Source organism: Carcharhinus amblyrhynchos, chromosome 2 (genome assembly GCF_965287045.1).
Source record: "Carcharhinus amblyrhynchos chromosome 2, sCarAmb.v2.hapA, whole genome shotgun sequence".
NCBI lineage: Eukaryota > Metazoa > Chordata > Chondrichthyes > Carcharhiniformes > Carcharhinidae > Carcharhinus > Carcharhinus amblyrhynchos.
Genome location: NC_137325.1, coordinates 91,389,054 through 91,409,588, shown reverse-complemented (window position 1 = coordinate 91,409,588; position 20,535 = coordinate 91,389,054). Strand labels below are relative to the sequence as shown.

Genomic DNA, 20,535 nt, shown 5'->3' with positions numbered 1-20,535 from the left:
TAAGTGTAACACAATGCAGATCCACTGGATTACTTCCTGGGATGTTGGGAATGTTCTATGAAGAGTGAGCAAGCAAACATGGTATATTTTTTCTGGTGTTTAGAAGAATGAGAAGTCATCTAATTGAAACATAAAATTTTTAAGCCTCTTCAAAGGATAGGTGCTGAACAAGTGTTTCCCTGAACTGAAAAATCTAGAAAATGGTATCAATATATTGCAATAAGAGGTTGGTCAGCTACAATGAGAAAAAAATTTTTCCACTCAAAGGGTTATGAATCTTTGGGATTCTTTCTTCCACAAAACTGTGGACACTTGTTTATTGTATAGTCATGATGGAATTTGATAGATTTTTGGTTACCAAAGGATATGAGGATTGCATACAATATATAATAACTAAGTGCCCACAGTTTGGTTGATTATGAACTATAAATTGCACATTTAACTGAAGATACAAAAGGGGTCTTTTTAATGGTCCATTCAATATATATGTCATCAATCTCAGTCACCAAGACCTTCAAAATTCCGTCTCGCAAAGAATATCAGTGTCAATTTTTTTCTAGGATTTAGAGTGATCCACAGCTGACAGTAGCACATGACCAAGTGAGTTTTTCAGGCACAACCTTTGCCAGAAATAGTAAACTTCTGTAGAACCTCCTCAGCTTTGTTATGATGATCTGGATAGATCCACCGATATTATCTTCAAGTACCAGAAACAGCTGCAAAAACTATTCTTTGCCTATTCAGCTTCCAGATCTCCATCTTCTGCAGCCTGCCTGTGCTGCACCACTAGAGTCATTGTCTGACCTCTGATAGCTCTGTATCCTTTTATATCGTTTCAACTAGTTTAAGTTACCCCAGAACGTGGGGTTTTCAATCTCCTTTGAAACTGGGAGGGTCAAATTTCCTTTCTCAGTTTGTCTTCTCAGTTTCCCTTTTTCAATTAGGGCTTGTTTCAAAAAAAAAACAAGCTTTGGAACCAGACTCTGTGGTGTAGTTATACTCAAGATTATGTTAAGGAGGGAGTTGTAGGATTTTGACCCAATGGTGATGAAGAATGATATAGTGCCAAGTCAGGATGATATGTGACTTTGAAAGGAATCTGCAATGTTCTCATGTGCCTTCTGCCCTTATTCTTTTAGGTGTTATAAGTCCTGGGTTTGGCAACTGCTCTTGAAGAAGAAATTGGCAGATGTATAGTAGATGAAATTTAATTCTGAGAAGTGGTGCACTTTGTAAGAAAGTAAGGAGAGGCAACATAAATTGCATGGTACAATTTGAAAGGACGTGTGGAAACAGAGACCTGGCAGATACACATATTTCAAGCTGTCTCAAGAAGTAGATTAAGGCTGACCTAAAGCACATAGGACCTGTGGCTTTATAAATGGAGACCACTGGTTTGCCCTCAGCTGGAGTATTAAAGTGTGGTGCCCAAACATGGGCACCACATCTTAAGTTTAATGTAAAAACCTTCTAATGGGTGCAAGAGAGATTTACTGGAATGGCATAAGAGATGAGGGATTTCAGATAAGAGGAGAGATAAGAGAAGCTGGTTTTGTTCTCCTTTGAGCAGAAAGGATAACAGGGAGATTTAATGGAGGTGTTCTGAGGAGTTTGATGAAGTAAATAGGGAAAAACTAATTCCACTGGCAAGATAGATTGGACCTGGAGGACACAGATTTAAGATAATTGGCAAAAACAAGCAGAGTTGAGATGAGGAAAATATTTTTTACACAACTATGATGTCAAATCCCTGACCCGAAACAGCGGCGGAAGCATTTTCAATGGTGTGTTTTCAAAATGAATTACACATACATTTGAAGGGGAATAAAATTGCAGGGTGTTTGGGCAAGAGCAAGAGAGTCGGATCAATTATACAGTCCTTTCAAAAAACTGACAATTTGGGCATGATTCTGTCAGAAGAATGGGGGAGAGAGTAGGGAAATTGAATGAGTTGTACCAGCGCATGTGTTGTAGGCCTAACTCAGTGCTGTAATTTCCATAATTCCAAGTACTTAATGACATTTTGATCAATGATTCCAACCATATCTTGCCTTAATGAATGAACCAAAAGCACAAGGTTGACCAAAGCATAGTGTGCAATGCTAGAATACTGAAATATAACCATTTTGTCTGGAAGCAGTTTATGGGACTTTGAATATATTGCAACAGTATGGCTATCGCTCAGGCTTGGTTCCACAAACAGATTTTGAAACATGTGTTCAGTGAACTACTTAGACATCAGATTTAAAAGCAGAAAATGTGTCATGGTCTAAAGGTGAAAGAATAATTGCTTCAGCCACAAGCAATGTGCTCAACTAATGTTGAGTTTTTATTTTTAGTATGTGGCACACTGTGGTCGAGGCCACAGTTAATGCAAAATATTACTTGAAAAGTACCAATTTACCTCCTTGCATCAATTTGTTGGTGCCCACCTTGTTGGTGACTAATGAATATATTTGAAAAAAATATTATGTCACATGAATACACAAGAGGCAATTTATAAAGTTAAAGTGGGGTCTGCTACATAGTGAAGAGTGAAAGGAATTAAATAACAGAAAAATATTTGTATGAAAAAATGTGCAGACCTGTCATCATAGCAAAATGCAATTTTTATGATCTCCATTGTTTTATATTGTTGATTTTTTGCAAAGAATCAGAACACCACTGAAATGGTACAATTCCAACTCTCTGCTTTCCCCCCTACCTTTCCCTCACTCGTGACAATTCCCTAACAAAGATTGATTTCTTAATTGGAAAGACAAAGGAAGTCTTCTTATTGAACTATGCTGCTAAACTTTGGGGTTTTAGTAGCTCTTGTGCCTTATATCTGTCGAATTTGAATCTCTGGGCCCAGGTACTTGTTTTGTGTCTCTTTGGAGAGGAATTGTGCACCCGGTTTCAAACAAGCAGAAACCTAAATGATTTCTTGGAAGATTGGCATGCATGAAACTCGACTTAAGTGGATTTCTCAGAAGTTTGGTTTTCTGTCTATAAGCCTGATGACAGGTTTCTAAATGAGTTAGATATCTGGCCGATCAAAACAAGTTGTTACTATCTGTAGAATATTGTTTGTTATTGATTTACTGAACTCCACATAAAAGAACAGATTGTACTCCAAAATAATTGATTAGTTGAGCACAGTATATGCATTTGTATTATCATCTAAAGCCAGTAAAATAGAGATACTCATATCCTTGAAAAAAATTAAGGTCAAGAACATCGTTACTTTGTTTATATGTCGGTAGTTCTCATTGAAATTACTGTCTGAAATGTGCCTAATGGTGTGCACAGTTAATAAGCATTATGACATGGAGGTTTTAACTATCTACCAAATGTGACAAGTATTTGTCAAATGGAATTAGAAGGAAATATCCATGCTTGCCCCTCAGAATGAGAAAATGCTTACATGCTTTTCTTCCAGTAATGAGTTGTGTTCTCTAAAATATGGATGTTTCTATTGACAATGGTTGTGTTAAAGGTAGTTTCTAATCCAAACTCTGACACATTGGCCTTAATATCCTGATCTTAACACTCTGAATCAAACCCCTATTCATTCAGAAAGGTCATTGACCCCAAACTGTAATTCTCTTTTTCTCCATAGTTGCTGCCGGATCTGCTGAGCATTTTCTGTTTTTATTTCAGGTTTCCAATGTGCACAGTATTTTGCCTTTGCATCAAAGTAATGGATGGTTCTATTGCAAACTTTGGGTATTCTCTGGAATAGGCACGTCTCAAGGCACATTATCAATGGACATTCCTGATAGTTCTTTGGGTTTTTTCTTAGACCATAAGACCATTAGACATAGGAGCAGAATTAGGCCACATGGCCCGTCAAGACTGCTCTGCCATTCAATCTTGGCTGATATTATTCTCATCCCCATTCTCCTGCCTTTTCCCCGTAACTCCCGATCCCCTTATTAATCAGGAGCCTATCTGCCTCTGTCTTAAAGACACTCAATGACCTGGCCTCCACAGCCTTCTGTGGCAAAGAGTTCCACACTCTCTGGATGAAGAAATTCCTCCTCATCTCTGTTTTAAAAGATCGTCTCTTTAGTCTGAGGTTGTGCCCTCTGGTTCTAGCTTTTCCTACTAGTGGAAACATCCTCTCCACATCCATTCCATCCAGGCCTCGCAGTATCCTGTAAGTTTCAATAAGATCGCCCCTCATCCTTCTAAACTCCACTGTGTACAGGTCCAAACATCAACCGTTTTTCATACAACAAGCTCTTCATTCCAGGGATTACTCTTGTGAATCTCCTTTGGATCCTTTCCAAGGTCAGCACATCCTTCCTTAGATATGGGGCCCAAAACCGTTCATTTTACTCCAAATGGCATCTGACCAGAGCCTTATACAGCCTTATAAATACATCGCTGCTCTTGTATTTCAGCCCTCTTGACGTGAAGGCTAACATTGCATTTGCCTTCCTAACTGCCGACTGAGCCTGCACGTTAACTTTAAAAGAATCTTGAACAATGACTCCCAAGTCCCTTTGTGCTTCTGAGTTCCTAAGCATTTTCCCATTTAGAAAATAGTCTATGCCTCCATTCCTCCTTCCAAAGTGCCTCACACTTTTCCACATTGCATTGTATCTGCCACTTCTTTGCCCACTCTCTTAAACTGTCCAAGTCCTTCTGCAGCCCCCCTGCTTCCTCAATACTACCTATCTGTTTACGTATCTTTGTATCTAATGAAAACTTAGCAACAGTGCTTTCAGTTCCTTTCTCCAAATCGTTAATGTATATTGTGAAAATTGTGGTCCCAGCACTGACCCCTGAGGCACACCATGAGTCACCAGCTGTCATCATGAAAAAGACTCCTTTATCTCCACTCTCTGCCTTCTGCCAGTCAGCCAATCCTCTCTCCATGCCAGGATCTTACCCTTAACACCATGGGCTCTTAACTTATTTAACAGTCTCCTATGTGGCACTTCTCAAAGGCCTTCTGGAAATCTAAATAAATCAAATCCATTGGTTTTCCTTTATCAAACTTCCTTGTCACTTCCCCAAAGAACGCCTACAGATTTGTCAGACATGAACTTGACGAAGACATGCTGACACAGTCGTATTTTATCATACACTTCCAAGTACTCCGTGATCTCATCTTTAATAATAGACTTGAAATGCTTGCCAATGACCGAAGTCAGGCTAAGTGGCCTATATTTTCCCATCTGCTGCCTCTCTCCTTTCTTGCATATTTTCCCATTATATTGGGGCAGTATGGTGACATGGTGATTAGAACTGCTCCCTCACTGTGCCAGGGACTTGGATCTGATTCCAACCTTGAGTAACTGTGTAGAGTTTTCATGTTCTCTCTATGTCTGCGTGGGTTTCCATCGGGTGCTCTGGTTTCCTCCCACAGTAAGAAGTCTCACAACACCAGCTTAAAGTCCAACAGGTTTATTTGGCTGCACTAGCTTTTGGAGTCTCAGCCTCCTTCATCAGGTGAGTGAGGACTTGTGTTCTCAAATGGATCATATATAGACACAAACTCAATTTACAAGATAATGGTTGGAATGCGAGTCTTTACAGGTAATCAAGCCTAAAAGGTACAGACATTGTGAGTGGAGAAAGGGCCAAGCAGAGGTTAAGGAGGTGTGTATTGTCTCCAGCCAGGACAGTTAGTGAGATTTTGCAAGCCCAGGCAAGTTGTGGGGATTACAAATAGTGTGACATGAACCCAAGACCCCAATTGAGGCCATCCTTATGTGTGTGGAACTTGGCTACCAGTTTCTGCTCAGCGATTCTGCGTTGTTGTGTTCCTCCCACAGTCCAAAGATGTGTATGCTGGTTGGGTGGATTGGCTATGCTAAATTGTCCCTTAGTGTTCAAAGATGTGTAGGTTAGGTGGATTACTCATTGTGAATGCCTGGGGTTATAAGAACATAAGAACATAAGAAATAGGAGCAGGAGTAGGCCATCTAGCCCTTCGAGCCTGCTCTGCCATTCAATAAGATCATGGCTGATCTGTCATGGCTCAGTTCCACTTTCCCGCCCTCTCCCCATAACCCTTAATCCCCTCGCTTATCAAAAACCCATCAACCCGTGTCTTAAAAATATTTAGCGAGGCAGCCTCCACCACTTCAACGGGCAGAGAATTCCAGAGATTCACCACCCTTTGAGTGAAGAAGTTCCTCCTCAACTCCGTTCTAAACCACCCCCCCTTTATCTTGAGGCTGTGCCCCCTAGTCCTACTGTCCTTTCTGAGCGGGAAGAGTCTCTCCACCTCTATCCTATCCATCCCATTCATCATCTTATACGTCTCAATGAGATCTCCCCTCATTCTTCTAAACTCTAACGAGTACAAGCCTAGTTTATTCAGCCTCTCCTCATAGCTCAACCCCCTCAACTCCGGTATCAGCCTAGTAAACCTCCTCTGCACTCCCTCCAAGGCCAAAATATCCTTGTGTAAGTGCGGCGACCAAAACTGCACACATTACTCCAGCTGCGGCCTCACCAATGCCCTATACAGCTGCAGCAAGACCTCCCTACTTTTATATTCAATCCCCCTCGCTATGAAGGCCAGCATCCCATTCGCCTTCCTGACCACCTGCTGCACCTGCAGGCTGGGTTTTTGCGACTCATGCACAAGGACCCCGAGGTCCCTCTGCACCGTCACCTGCTGCAGTTTTTTGCCACGTAAGTAATAGTCCTTCCTACCATTATTCCTACCAAAGTGGACCACCTCACACTTGCCAACATTAAATTCCATTTGCCAGTTCCTGGCCCATTCGCCCAGCCTATCTAGATCCTTCTGCAGACTCTCCACACCCTCCGCGCAATTTGCTGTTCCACCAATCTTGGTGTCATCAGCAAATTTCGACACCATACACTCGGTTCCCTCCTCCAGATCATCTATATAAATGGTAAATAGCTGAGGCCCCAGCACTGACCCCTGGGGCACTCCACTAGTCACCAACCACCAATCCGAATAGCACCCATTGACCCCCACTCTCTGCCTCCTATTTGACAACCAATCCTCTATCCACGCTAACACCCTACCCCCAACTCCATGCCCCCTTACCTTCTGCAATAACCTCTTGTGAAGTACCTTGCCAAATGCCTTCTGAAAATCAAGAAAGACCACATCCACCGTCTCTCCTCTATCCACCGCCCTAGACACTTCCTCATAGAACTCCAATAAATTCGTCAGACATGACTTCCCCTTAACGAAACTGTGCTGCATCTGCTCTATCAAGCAATTCCCCTCAAGATGCCTCGCTATTTCCTCCTTGATGACGGATTCTAACATTTTACCTACAACAGACGTTAAACTAACTAGCCTATAATTCCCTGCCTTTTGCCTGCCACCCTTCTTAAACAACGGTGTAACATTAGCCATTTTCCAATCTTCCGGCACTTCCCCGGAATCCAGCGACGTTTGGAAAATAACCACCAAGCCATCTACTATCACCTCCGCCATTTCTTTCAGAACCCTCGGATGCATTCCATCCGGTCCTGGGGACTTGTCCACAATCAGTCCCTCCAGTCTGTCGAGCACCGCCTCTCCAGTAACAATAATGTCATTGAGACCCTCCAGTCCTACCGCCTTTCCATCGCTAACACCTGGCAAATTATTCACGTCCTCCTCCGTGAAGACCGAAACAAAAAAGTTATTCAAGGCCTCAGCCATTTCCCCATCCCCTACCACTAAGTCCCCCCTCTCATCCTCTAAGGGTCCAACGTTCACCCTAGCCAGCCTCTTCCTTTTTATATATTTATAAAAACACTTGCTATCCTTTTTTATATTAAGCGCTAGCCCAGCTTCATAGTTTCTCCTACCCTTCTTTATCAACTTCTTTGTCAATCTTTGTTGACATTTAAACCTCTCCCAATCCTCTTCTCGCCCACTACTCTTAGCTACTCTAAACGCCTCCGCTTTTAATTTAACACTTTCCTTCACCTCCTTCATTATCCACGGCTTATTACCTCTCCTCCTACGGTCCTTTTTAACCATCGGAATAAATTTCTGCTGAGCACCAAGAAAGATCTCCTTAAAGATCCTCCACTGCTCCTCAGCAGACCTACCTTCCAACGCGCTCCCCCAGTCAACATTCGCCAATTCTTCTCTCATCCTTCCGTACTCCCCTCTATTCAAACAAAGGACGTATGTCCAGGAACCCACTTTCTCCTCCTCCATCTGCACCAAAAACTCCACCATACAATGATCACTCTCCCCAAGAGGATCCTTCACCACAAGGTCCCTAATTCTACCCACCTCGTTACATAACACCAGATCCAAGATAGCTCGCTCCCTCATCGGCTCCAACACACACTGTTCAAGGAAACTATCCCGGCAGCATTCCAAGAACTCCTCCTTGAGCCCACCGCATCCAACATGGGTCGACCAATCAATATGTAGATTGAAATCCCCCATAATTATCGCCGTTCCATTCCTGCACGCCGCATTTATTTGCGCGTTAACAGCCCGCCCCACCTCCAGATCATTATTTGGGGGCCTATAGACGACACCCACCAGCGTCTTCCTCCCTTTGCTGTTCCTAATCTCCACCCACAACAATTCCACTTTCTGCTCTTTGGTTCCTATATCATCCCTTGCTACCACCCTGATGCTATCCTTATTCAGCAGAGCTACGCCCCCCCCTTTTTCCTCCCGCCTATCCTTCCTAAACACTTGATACCCCTGGACATAGGGAAGGGACGGGGGGTGGTTGGCAGCTGTGGACTTGGGGAAGATGCTTATTCGGAGAGTCAGTGCCAACTTGTTGGGCCGAATCACCACCTTCTGCACTGTATGGATTCTACTAGACATATTTATTAGATAAAGGATATACATTGAGCTCACACTACTTTAGCTGGAGCTAAGCAAATCTAAGTAGCAAAGGAGAGTAATTGTGTTATCTTTGTGATGTGGTTTCCCACTGTTCTGTGTATGTGTGCGTGCTGTTGTTGGAATATGAAAGGAAGTGTCCTGTGTGATGTGCCAGGCTGCAAGTTTCAGAGATGATCTGTCAGTATAGCCGCACCTGTCAGATTATTTAAATTAACCTGTGAGCTATGGATGTGGCAGAAGCACTGAGTTGCATTGAATTTAGGCCAAATTTAGTTTTATTCTGACTATTATCTGCATCTATACTTTTAGCACAACGTTTGGTGTTTTTACACTGAAAGATAACATGCCACTTTATCTTTTTATATGTAGCATCCAAAGTTGGCTATCAGCATTCTGTAGTAATCTGACCAAGGAGCTGGAAGGGGTCATCTTGTCGATTTATGTTTTGGAGGACTTTCCGCTCTCTCTTTCAGAGAGCAGAGGTGGCAGAGAATCAAGTGGGAATCCCAAAACAGCTTTTAGACTGGCCAGATTCCCCCAATTGTATTTTTTTGGAATCAATTAAGTGGGAAAAGCTAGGAATGCCATCTGCTTTTTTCTGCCTGAGGTGACATTTCACCCATTATTTTTGCATGATATTTTACATCTGGCATTTCACCTCTGTCCTATCAAGCGTAAGAGATTTTAGAATATTACAGTACATGGATGAGTTTACATTCACAATTAGATCCCTTATCCTACTAGGGCTTTGGACATTAGGACACAGTTCTAACATCCGTATGATTTCACTGTTTTGGTGGAACTAGATTTGGATCATAGTAGCCACATTATGTAAAAAGAATATATTTAAAGAAAATATTTTTACCAACCTGAGAAAGTTTATGATAACTATTTAGCACATTTTTTTAAAACTCCTTCATGGGAATGTGGGTGCTATTGGCTCAGCCAGCATTTATTTCCCATCCCTAATTGCCCTTGAGAGGTAGTGGTGAGCTGCTTTCTTAAGCCACTACAGTCCCTACTGTGTAGGTACACCCACAGTGTTGTTGGGGAGGGAGTATGGCCCAGCGAAGGAAGGCGATATAGTTCCAAGTCAAAGTGGTGAGTGACTTGGAGGAGAATTTCCGGGTGGTAGTGTTCCCATATAGAATCATAGAATCCCTGCTGTAGAGTAGGAGGTCATTTGGCTGACCAAGCCTGCACTGCTAAAAATCCCAACCAGACCCTATCCCTACAATCCCATGTATTTACCCTGCTAGTCCCCCTGACAAAAAGAGGCAATTTAGCATGGCCAGTCAACCTAGCCCACACACCTTTGGACTGTGGGAGGAAACTGGAGCACCTGCAGTAAACCTACACAGACACATGGAGAACGTGCAGACTCCACACAGACAGTCTGCTGCTCTTGTCCTTCTAGATGGTGGTAGTCATAAGTTTGATAGGCGCTATCTAAGGAGCCTTGGTTAATAAACACAGAGTTAAAAATGCACTTAACTTTCATATATTGCTCTTCCTTTGAGTCAAATTTCATAAAGAAACAGGAATGAATACAAAGCACAATAAAATACAAAAAAGGAAATGATGGAGTGGATCTCGCTGTACATAAAAATAGTACGTTAACAACATAATTGATACAGAAAATTGTCCAATAAATTCAAGGAATTAAGAGAAACTGATGAGTTGTAAATCCCCAGAACTCGCTGGGCAATTTACATTATTTCACTCTTTGTGTGTCAGTCTTGCTGTCCTTGTTATTTAATGGATTTTTACATTAACTGCCCATTAAACCTGGAGCAGTTAAGTTAGGTTGGAACAGCAAAAGTATCTTCTAAAAGATGTGATAATTGTTAATGCTGGATCAATCAACCTCTCAGCCTAAAAGGGATGATTGGAACTGTTTAGTTTGAGTCCTGTATCTAGTAAATTATTGTTAGGGAATTTCAAAATGTCTAATTTTACGTTGTTACAATTTTTCTTAGTTTTTGATTCTGCATCAATTTTCTCTCAATTTCAATCCAATCTTTCTTTTCCTGATTTTATTTTCTTTCTATATCTGATTTGACATTACACTCATCCACTCTATCTTCCATCATTTTGTTCATTTCTTCCTCTATCCTTAATTTACATTGGTTAAGGAAATAAATGGTTGATATCCCTCACTAACGGGCCAGGTGACCCATTGTCCTCAACACAGCATTATTAGTGCATACTTCCAAAATATTATGCTGCAAAATGAAGGATGCGAGAGAAAGGCATACCAACAGTTCATGCTTTGATGTGCCTCACTCCAGCATGGTTTGACCCAGTGAAAACGACAGGCTGTGGGCTGAATTTTCTCATGGGAGGTGGGAATAGGAGGTGCTTTTGTGTCAGGAACCCATCTCCAGCTAGAGCTTGACTTGAGTTTCAGCGTTTCCTGGAGGTAAGCTCTGAGTTAGAATGGAGAATGGCTTTCTGTTCAATGAGAATGGACACATTGGCAGCAGCCACTGCCGAGGGTTCTGTCTGTCCTAAGGAAATTGTGGCAATGTCTGACACTGCACCACGTGGACATGAGATGGCACAGGGGAGCAGGGCCTGCCACTCATGAGGAAGAGAAGAAAGATCCTCTTGCCTGAGACTGACAGGAGGAAGCCATCTTGTTAAGCAGTAGGGGCATCTCTTGTTTCCACGTTAACTCCCTATGCTTGAGGGGATTGCTGGGCACGACTTGACCACTCCAAGTGCCAAATCAAGTGCTCTCTGAGCCTGCAATACTCTATTAATTGTGATCCTGATATGTTGTCCAACATTGGTGAAGAGGATACCAGTCTTGGCTATCTCACCAGTTTTAAGCCATCTGTGAGGCGCTGCAGAAGTCTGCAGCTCACAATGGCACAGAGGTTTCTAAATGAGCCCAAAACAATCTAAAATGTCAAGTTGGGTGGATCAGCCCACTTCTGAGGTCCAGTCTCTCCTCCACCCTCAGAAAAATGGCAGAGAGCTGGATCACTGACAGGACCTCTGGCTGTGCAATGCCACAGCCATTTTGTTTCTGGTTCCCTCCTCAGTTCCCATCCAATGAAAAGTGGGAAAATCCAGTCTTCTGTCTTTCCCTCATGAGGTTGTAATTGTGACTGAGCCGTATCCTGACAGCAGTGCTGAAGCTAAGAAAAGTTGCACTTCACTGCTTTTATGAAAAGGAGTGAGAGCTACGAAACCTCTCATTTTCCCTGAGTCAGGAATTCTCTGGAGTTCTTTAAAAATGGCGGGTGAATCCCGATTCTGGGATTAAAGACCCCATCTCAGAGTTTCTGATTTTCTATCACCAAAGAGTGTGGGCTAGTTTGGGCTGTGAGCCCACATCCTGCATTCCTGACCTGGCCAGCTCTGTTGCAGGACAAGACATGCCCTCGTGCTCTGCAATGTCAAAGAATCAGGCCAGCTTTTCAAAGAACCATTTTGTTCATGGCATTACAAGTTGTCGTGAACCATAGTCTCCACGACGGAACATTTTGAAAGGTAAGTTTAAAAGATCTTCCATACCCCTCTTCATGCCAAGATACACCTTTTACCCATCCCCTATTACCTCACATATTCGCCTTGCTAAACTATAGTACCCCAGGACCCGATAGTGACAGTAAGGTATGCAATAAATATATTTTTACAAGTCATTTTTAAATTTGCACATTCTTAAAAAAAACTCTCTACTACAGCGCACTACATGTGTCAATAATCCAGACCCTTTAAGGTATCAATAACTGACCAGAAACTTCCTTATCTTGTGTAACTAAACACTATGCAATTGCCAACACAGATCAGTGTGCCACAGTGTTTTCCCTGAGGTTCAAGGGTTTTAGTACCCTCTATAATGTCTAAGCTCCCAGCCAAGCTTCACTGTGTATTCTTGACTGAGAGCCTAAAAACCTGAATCCCAAGGAAAACTATGCTGTCAATTTCAATGCTTATTTACACAAGATAGAGAGGTTTAACGTATTTACAATTTCTATTATTGATACCTTAAAGGGTCTGGATGATTGATACTTTTATTGGGCAGTGTTAAAAATGGAGTTTACTTTAAGAATGACTTTTTAAAAAAGTTTTATTTTCCATCCTACTGTTACTATGGCATGCATTACATATTTTAGATACAGAGTGGGTGAATGGGCATGGAAGTGCCAAAGCGTGGCATAGGAACATTAGGGGCCATCAGGATTGTTTGGAAGGCATATCTTACCATGTGGGCATGAACGATGAACAAGGGCATGTAATGGTATGGATGGGGCATGGGCAGTGTGTGGAGGGGAGGTGGTGTATGGAGGGAAGGCTGGATGGCCTGTTCTTGTTATAACTGGAACAAACTCCCACAGTGCCGTCTGGACTTTTTAAACAGCCCACTTCCATGCCTGCCCGATTGGTTATACTGCAGTACACCCCTGCTCCTGCCATCCATCCTACAATGAACATCTTATCCTTGAAGGTACTTTCTCCCAGTGCAGGTGGGCCTAGTTGTGAATTTTCACTATTCTTGCTGCCTGCCTTGAAGGTGAAGGTCCAGCCATTCATTTCAAATGAATGTTGATGGGTCTACTTCCAAACCATTTTTAAAATTTTCTGTTTGCTTCCTTTCTTTGTTGTCCACTTATTACATTCCTGTTCCATCATGCAAACATCAAAACAAAATAGGAATCTAATAAAACTGGCTAGTAATAGGTAGAAAAAAATGAGTATCGTTGTTGAAAAGAAAATATCTGATATCCACTCTCGTCAGAAAAGGAACCACACTTTTCTCCTCAGATGTTGACCCACTCAGTTGGTTCAGAATTAACAGCGAGTTCATTCAGCCTAGTACCACTGACACAGCTCGAGATTCATATTCTCAATCTTCTAATGGGGAGAAACGGAGGGGGGGATTTTCCCAGCCAGCCCACCATGGGGATCATATCGGGCAGGGGAGGGGGATGATGCAAAGGTCCATTGACCTCGGGCAGGATTTTCTGGTTTTGGGGCAAGCGTGGCTGGAAAATCTTGTCTACTGAGTTAGCTTATTCATCTCATTTAAACCCAGGAGTTCATCTTTCTCTGTCCCATCAATATAACAACTATCAAATCTGTATATAATATATTGTCGCCAAATGATTAATAATCTTTAGATATGATTATGCTGTTTCAGGTCTGTAGCTGAAGCCACTGAAGTTGATCTCAACATGCGTGTGGGTCTGCATACGGGGAGAGTGTTATGTGGGGTCCTTGGTCTTCGCAAGTGGCAATATGATGTCTGGTCCAATGATGTTACTCTGGCTAATGTAATGGAAGCTGGTGGTCTACCTGGGTAAGTGACATTTCTATTTAGAACTCCTGTAGAGAAATTGTAAATGACTACTGGATGAGTACTAACTGGCAGGCTAATAGTAAAATTATTTAGATAAATATTCAGAGTGATCATTTGAGCTCCTTGATTATTTTCATACTAATTATTAAATCTGATTTGTAATTACTGTTAGGATCCTGATTCAGTCTGAAATCAATGGATGCAGCTGTCATTTGAATTGTACATTTCCTGTTATCCCAGTTAGTTATCTTCAGCTTTCCTTTTTCTCCTTCCTTTTTTCTCCTTACTTACTTTTATCTTCATATGTTGTCATTTTGTTCATATTCTTTCACCGTGATAGTGTCACAAGCAAATGGAAATTAGAATTCGGAGAGCAACTGTGGGAAGGTTCCCTCAAAGCAACTAGATCATAAACGTGCTTCTAAAGGATTGATTTATGATTTTTTTAAGAATATGGTGCCAAGAAGAAATATTTTTTCCTCTCCACTGTTCAGATAGTGGCAGAGGATACCTCTACAATTTGGTTGGAGGTCTGTGTTGTTGATCTAGGAAATGATTTATAGTCATAGAATCACAATAGTGCAGAAGGAGGCCATTCAGCCCATCAGGTCTGCAGTGACTTTCTGGCACAGCATCCCACCCAACCCTATCCCTGTAGCCCTGCATATTTACCCCCTAACCTGCACATCTTTGGACTGTGGGAAGAAGCTAGAGCGCCCATGGGAAACCCACACAGAGACAGGAGGAATATGCAAATTCCACACTGTCATTCAAGGCCAGAAAGAGGGCGGGAAAGTGGAACTGAGCCACGACAGATCAGCCATGATCTTATTGAATGGCAGGGCAGGCTCGAAGGGCTAGATGGCCTACTCCTGCTCCTATTTCTTATGTTCTTATGTTCTTATGTCTCTGGTGCTGTGAGGCAGCAGTGCTAACTGCTGTGCCACTGTGCCACCCCAGGTTTCAAGGTGCTCCTTTGAGGAGTACTTTGTGCCATCCTGGCTTCTATTTTTACTATTATCTCTTTTAATTACTGGGTTAGTTTTTTTTAGAATTCCTTACGTCGTCACAATGTGGCCATGCCACACCGGATGGACTGTAGTGCATCCACGACAAAGCCAAAAAAGACCTTCTTAGAACAACTGGGAAGAAAAGGAAGCCTGCACCCTGAGAACATTTTAATATTCTTGGGGGGATATTAATGATACCAGGGGAGATATTAATGATGCTGTGAAGGTGGAATTGCAGATTTGTAAAATTCTATGAGTGCCTTTCCTGCTACCTATCCACTCACCCCAGTCATCCCTGCAATTTCTTGGCCAATAGTGGGAGTTTGGTAATGGATGGGAAGCCTGGCAGTTTCATGTTTAATTATTAATGTCACAAGCAGGCTTACATTAACACTGCATTAAGGTAGGAATAATATTCAGTTTCTTGAGCTTATTTTGCCATTCAATCAGACCATGTTTTGTCTCTATGTCAGCTCCATTTAACTATCTTTGCTTTATATCCCTTGATACCTTAGCTCACAATAATCGATTGAAATTGAAAATTTTGATTTACTATACATCCAGTGTCTTCTGAGGGTGAATTTGACATTCCCAAATAATCATTTCACTCTGAAATATCCTACCTGTAAATTTAGGGTTATTCCTTTTGTTCTAAGTTCTCCCAAGACTGAATACGTTTCCTATATCAAATCCCATTATTATTTTAAAAACTTCAATTTGATCACTTCTCAACTTTAAATGCAAGGAAATATAAGACATGTTTATGCATTTCGACAGTGAGGAGCTGAGACACTGGTATAGAGCATTCGGGAACCACCACCATAGAATCCCTACTGAAGGAGGCCATTCGACCCATCAGGTCTGCACCGACCACAATCCCACCACGTTTGATTCCCGTAACCCCACACCTTTACCCTGCTAATCCTCCTGACACGAGAGTCAATTTATCATGGCCAATCCACCTAACCCACACTTCTTTGGACTGTGGGAGGAAACTGGAGCACCTGGAGGAAACCCATTCAGACACAGTGAGAATGTGCAAACTCCACACAGACAGTGACCAAGGCCAGAGTTGAAACCGGGTCCCTGGTGCTGTGAGGCAGCGGTGCTAACCACTGTGCCACCAGTCAGATCCCGTCAATCAGAGAACCTTCCCTTTAGCCCTATTCCATCCCCTACCTTCCAACCAGTTATATACTCATGTCAAAAGCTTACCATCCATTCAATATCCTTTTACCTTTGCTCATAATCTATTGGACGGGACTTTATTAAATACTTTCTTGAAGTCCAAATTGATGGCATTGAAACATAACTGGATTGACAAGGTGAACAGACTAGATATAGGGAGGATGTTTTTCCTGCTTCAGGAATCTGGAACACAGTCTCAGGATACAAGGTGCATTTAGGATTGAAATAAGAAAAAAAAATTCACTGAAAGGATAGTGAACCTACGGAATTCTCTACAGCACAAGGCTGTGGAATCCAAGTCACTGAATGTATTCAAAAGACAGATAATTGAGATTTGAATGCCATCAAAGGATATGGGGAGAAAGTGGGAATATGTCATTGGGATCAAGAATCAGCCATGATCATATTGAATGGCGGGGCAGGCATGAAGGACTGAATGGCATAATTCTGCTCCTTGTTTCTCTGTTTCTATCCACAGACACTGCCCTATCTACCATGTTAAATTGCATCCTCAAAAAATTCAAGTAGGTTAGTAAGACATGACCTATTGTTCACAAATCCACGCTGACTGCTTTTTATCAGTTCATTCCTGTCCACCTGTTCAGTAACTCTGTCCCTGATGCTAGATTCTAGGAGCATCACAGCAATAGATGGTGCACTCATATGTCTGTAGTTAGATGGTTTCTCAGTCCCTCCCTTTTTAAATATTGGAACAACATCTGCAATTTTCTCATTCAAATGCACAATTCCTACTGCGAAAAAGAATTAGTACAATTTAAGTGGTTCATTTTATTATGTTCTCTAAGTGTAAAAAGTGATGATAATGGTGGTGGTGTGTCACTGGTCACTTGCAGACTATCAGTTTCTCTGGAACAATGGACAGTGGTAGAGACTTCAACTTTCTTTCCATTATACAACTAACCGGGAACCTTGCCTGCTGTCACTGGCTACAAGCAGTGTTCTTTAAACTCTTTCACAGGATGTGGGTATCGCTGGCAAGATCAGCATTTGCCCACCTCTGAATGGCTTCTTAGGCCATTTCAGAGGCCGTCAAATGTCAATCACATAACTGCAGATCTGGAGTCAATACCTACTAAATCAGATCAGGGTGACACATTTCTTCCCCCACAGAGTATTTTTTAAAACTTTAGCATAGTTGACCTAAACCCAGTTGGTGCATTTAGTAAAGGTAAAGGTATCATCCAAAAAGGTTTTACAATGATCATTGTTAGTTTCATGATAACCATTCCTAAAACTCAGCTTTCCATTCCAGATTTTATTAATTTAAATTCCCCAGCGTCCATAAGAGGCTTTGAACCCATGTTGGCAGGATCATTAACGGGACCTCTGGATTACTAATTCAGTGACATGCCACCATGTCCCTTCATGTGTGTTGGATTCACAAGTTGATAATCAGCCTGGGTGCATTGTGAACATACTTACTTTGACCATTAGATCAGGAGGTGGGACTTCAACCTAAAGTTTCTGGCTCAGAGGCAGGAACACTACCCACTGTACCACACAACGCCTACATGTGATGGTCATAGAAGCATGCAATTAGAATCCATTGGTTGGAGCACACTGTACAGCAATTGCAGCAACTGTCAGTCTGAATTAAACCTCACTTGAGAAAGGATATACTGGCATTGGAGGGGGTGCAGAGGAGATTCACTGGGTTGATTTTGGAGTTGAGAAGGTTAGCTTATGAGGAGAGACTGAGTAGACTGGGGCTATACTCATCGGAATTCAGAAGAATGAGGGGAGATCTTATAGAAACATATAAAATTATGATGGGAATCGGTAAGGTAGAAGCAGGGAGGTTGTTTTCACTGGCGGGTGAAACTAGAACTACGGAGCATGGTCTCAAAATAAGGGGGAGCAAATTTAGGACTGAGTTGAGGAGGAACTTCTTCACCCAAAGGGTTGGATATCTGTGGGAATTCCCTGCCCAGTGAAGCAGTTGAGGCCAACTCATTTAATGTTTTTAAGGCAAAGTTAGATAGATTTTTGAACAGTAAAGGAATTAAGGGTTATGGTAAGTGAGTAGGTAAGTGGAGCTGAATCCACAAAAAGATCAGCATGATCTTATTGAGTGGCAGAGCAGATTCAAAGGGGCCAGATGGCCTACTCCTGCTCCTCGTTCTTATGTCTGATTCAAAATTACACTATTCTTCAAGTTGTCAATAAACTGAATACCAATATTGATTTAAATAATATGAGTTTGGAGATGGCTCTCATTCTAACTACAGCTGGGGCTGTCTTGAGGATCCCTCAGTGGACTTCGAAGCAATTTCCTCAAAAAACTGGGAAGTGATGAAGTCAGCCACCCTTGTGAATCAGATATCTGTAACAGCACGGATGCAGCAGTTCGCAATCAACAGCAATACTCCGCAGAGGTCAGTCAGCATCAGAGCTTGAAAGAAAAGAGGTTGATAGGGTGGCCTTCAGTGCTGCCAGCAGGGCCTGTTGTTGGGAGGTTCTAGATGTCAAGTACTCATTCAAGAGGGAACATAGGTTGGTCACTATCTCCTTGGACAGTCCTAGTGTTCAGATGTCTCCAGGTAGGTAACCCTCTCGTGGTTTACATGGTGCTCGGTATTCTCAGTTCCTACTACTCCTTGATGTTGACTGCTGAAATTATATCCCCTGCTGCCTGGGGACTATTGCTCAAGGGACCTGAGGCCACAGGTGCAGCTGCTCTGCCTGAAAGGCCTGTGGGTGTGAGGGAGCTGCACCTATGGTCAATGGGTGACTTCCTTGCTTGGAGGATAAATGACAAAACCTGGCTGAATGGACTAATGCCCCTTTGGGCTGAGACTCATGCCAAGGCTCTGTGTGTTCAGGGGCCACATACCTGCCTCACGAAGCAAGGTGTATTGCCGAACCACAACTTAAGCGCATGCTATGCAAGTCCAGAGCCACCAGTGCAACAACTACAGTGTCTACACAAGTCTGTCCAATACGTGCCAGGACATTCTGTGCCCGAATTGGCCTGATCAGTTATCTTTGGACACACCGCAACCAGCCTCAAAATGACTAATGGTGTCGAGGTCCTCATCGATGACGATGGATGAACAACGAATCTGCCTCCTCCATCCTCCCTGGTGCAAACTCAGGCCCATTCCTTGGGCTCTTCTGCTCAAGGTAGTCCAGAGATTTTCTTAAATGAAAAATTTTCAAAAGTATTCCTGCACTTCTGAATGGGCTCCCACTGCGTTCCTAAATGCACTGAGCTCGCATAGCTCACACCAGCTTTCAGAACCCGCACAATGCCCTCAGATTAGCAAAATGATTGCTTTAATCATTAATGTGACAGCCCTGACATTGCTCCAGATTTGTGTCAAATTGTGACCCTCCCTGTTTTCCAAGCTGGTGAAAATGAAGGCAGGAATTCTGCATGTGGGCTGTGCCTCCCCAGTTAGGAAAATCCAGCCCCAGTATCCCAACAGAAAGAGGAGTCTTGCATTCCGACAGCCTCACCTAGATTCAAACCTTATTTTCAAAGGCTGATGGTCAATGCGCAGTTATAAACTGTGACTATTATATACGAATCCAAGGACTTTTTTTCCTTCCCGTTCACTGGTGAATGAACTAACTTTATTTCCTCTTGCTAAAAAAAGTCACTTAAACAGAAGCCAGAAAGATCAACTGTGATCAAATATTGAGTATTTGAAAGCAATGAGAGAATAATGTATCAGAGTCAGGAACATGCACAGTGATAGTTGGTAATATAGTTCCAAATCTTCCGGTCTCCTGATCATCAAAAACAGCATGTATGACTGAGGAGCATGTCAGGAATTCTTGAATTATCCACTGGATAATTCTCCTACCGCAGGGACCCTCTGAGAATGTCTCTGTCTCTGACCCTGAAATAGAATTGGAAACTTGGGGCAATTTGTCTGAATACTTGTCTGAATAGCTGGCCAGGAAGTGTTGCATTAAAACCTAGTCTCACTCTTGTATAGCTACAGCACTGACCCACCAACTACTAGCTCACCACACCTACCCATGTATCCACTTACTGAAAAGCAAAGGGTTAACAAGGAAGCTTACATGATGCTAATGTAATAATAATGTCAGATAACATGACAGTATTAAGGGAAATCTGGAAGAGGAGCAGCTCTGTCTTTGTTGCAGAGGTTCAAACATGTAATCATGCTGTAAATAAACAGTTATAGTTAAAAAGACTATGGACTCAAGCAGCATGCTCTGAGGAGACGAGACAATCCCCAAAC

General features: G+C 42.4%; 1 protein-coding gene across 2 annotated transcripts in view; it reads left to right on the top strand.

The window, feature by feature from the left end:
* The window catches only part of LOC145356485 (adenylate cyclase type 1-like), a 242,107-nt gene that overhangs the window by 122,840 nt on the left and 98,732 nt on the right, over positions 1-20,535 (top strand). For both annotated transcript variants that reach the window (XM_080209223.1, XM_080209218.1), the window contains one exon: positions 13,944-14,102. In XM_080209223.1, the coding sequence (XP_080065349.1) occupies positions 13,944-14,102 (159 nt within the window). The remainder of the gene's footprint in view (positions 1-13,943; positions 14,103-20,535) is intronic.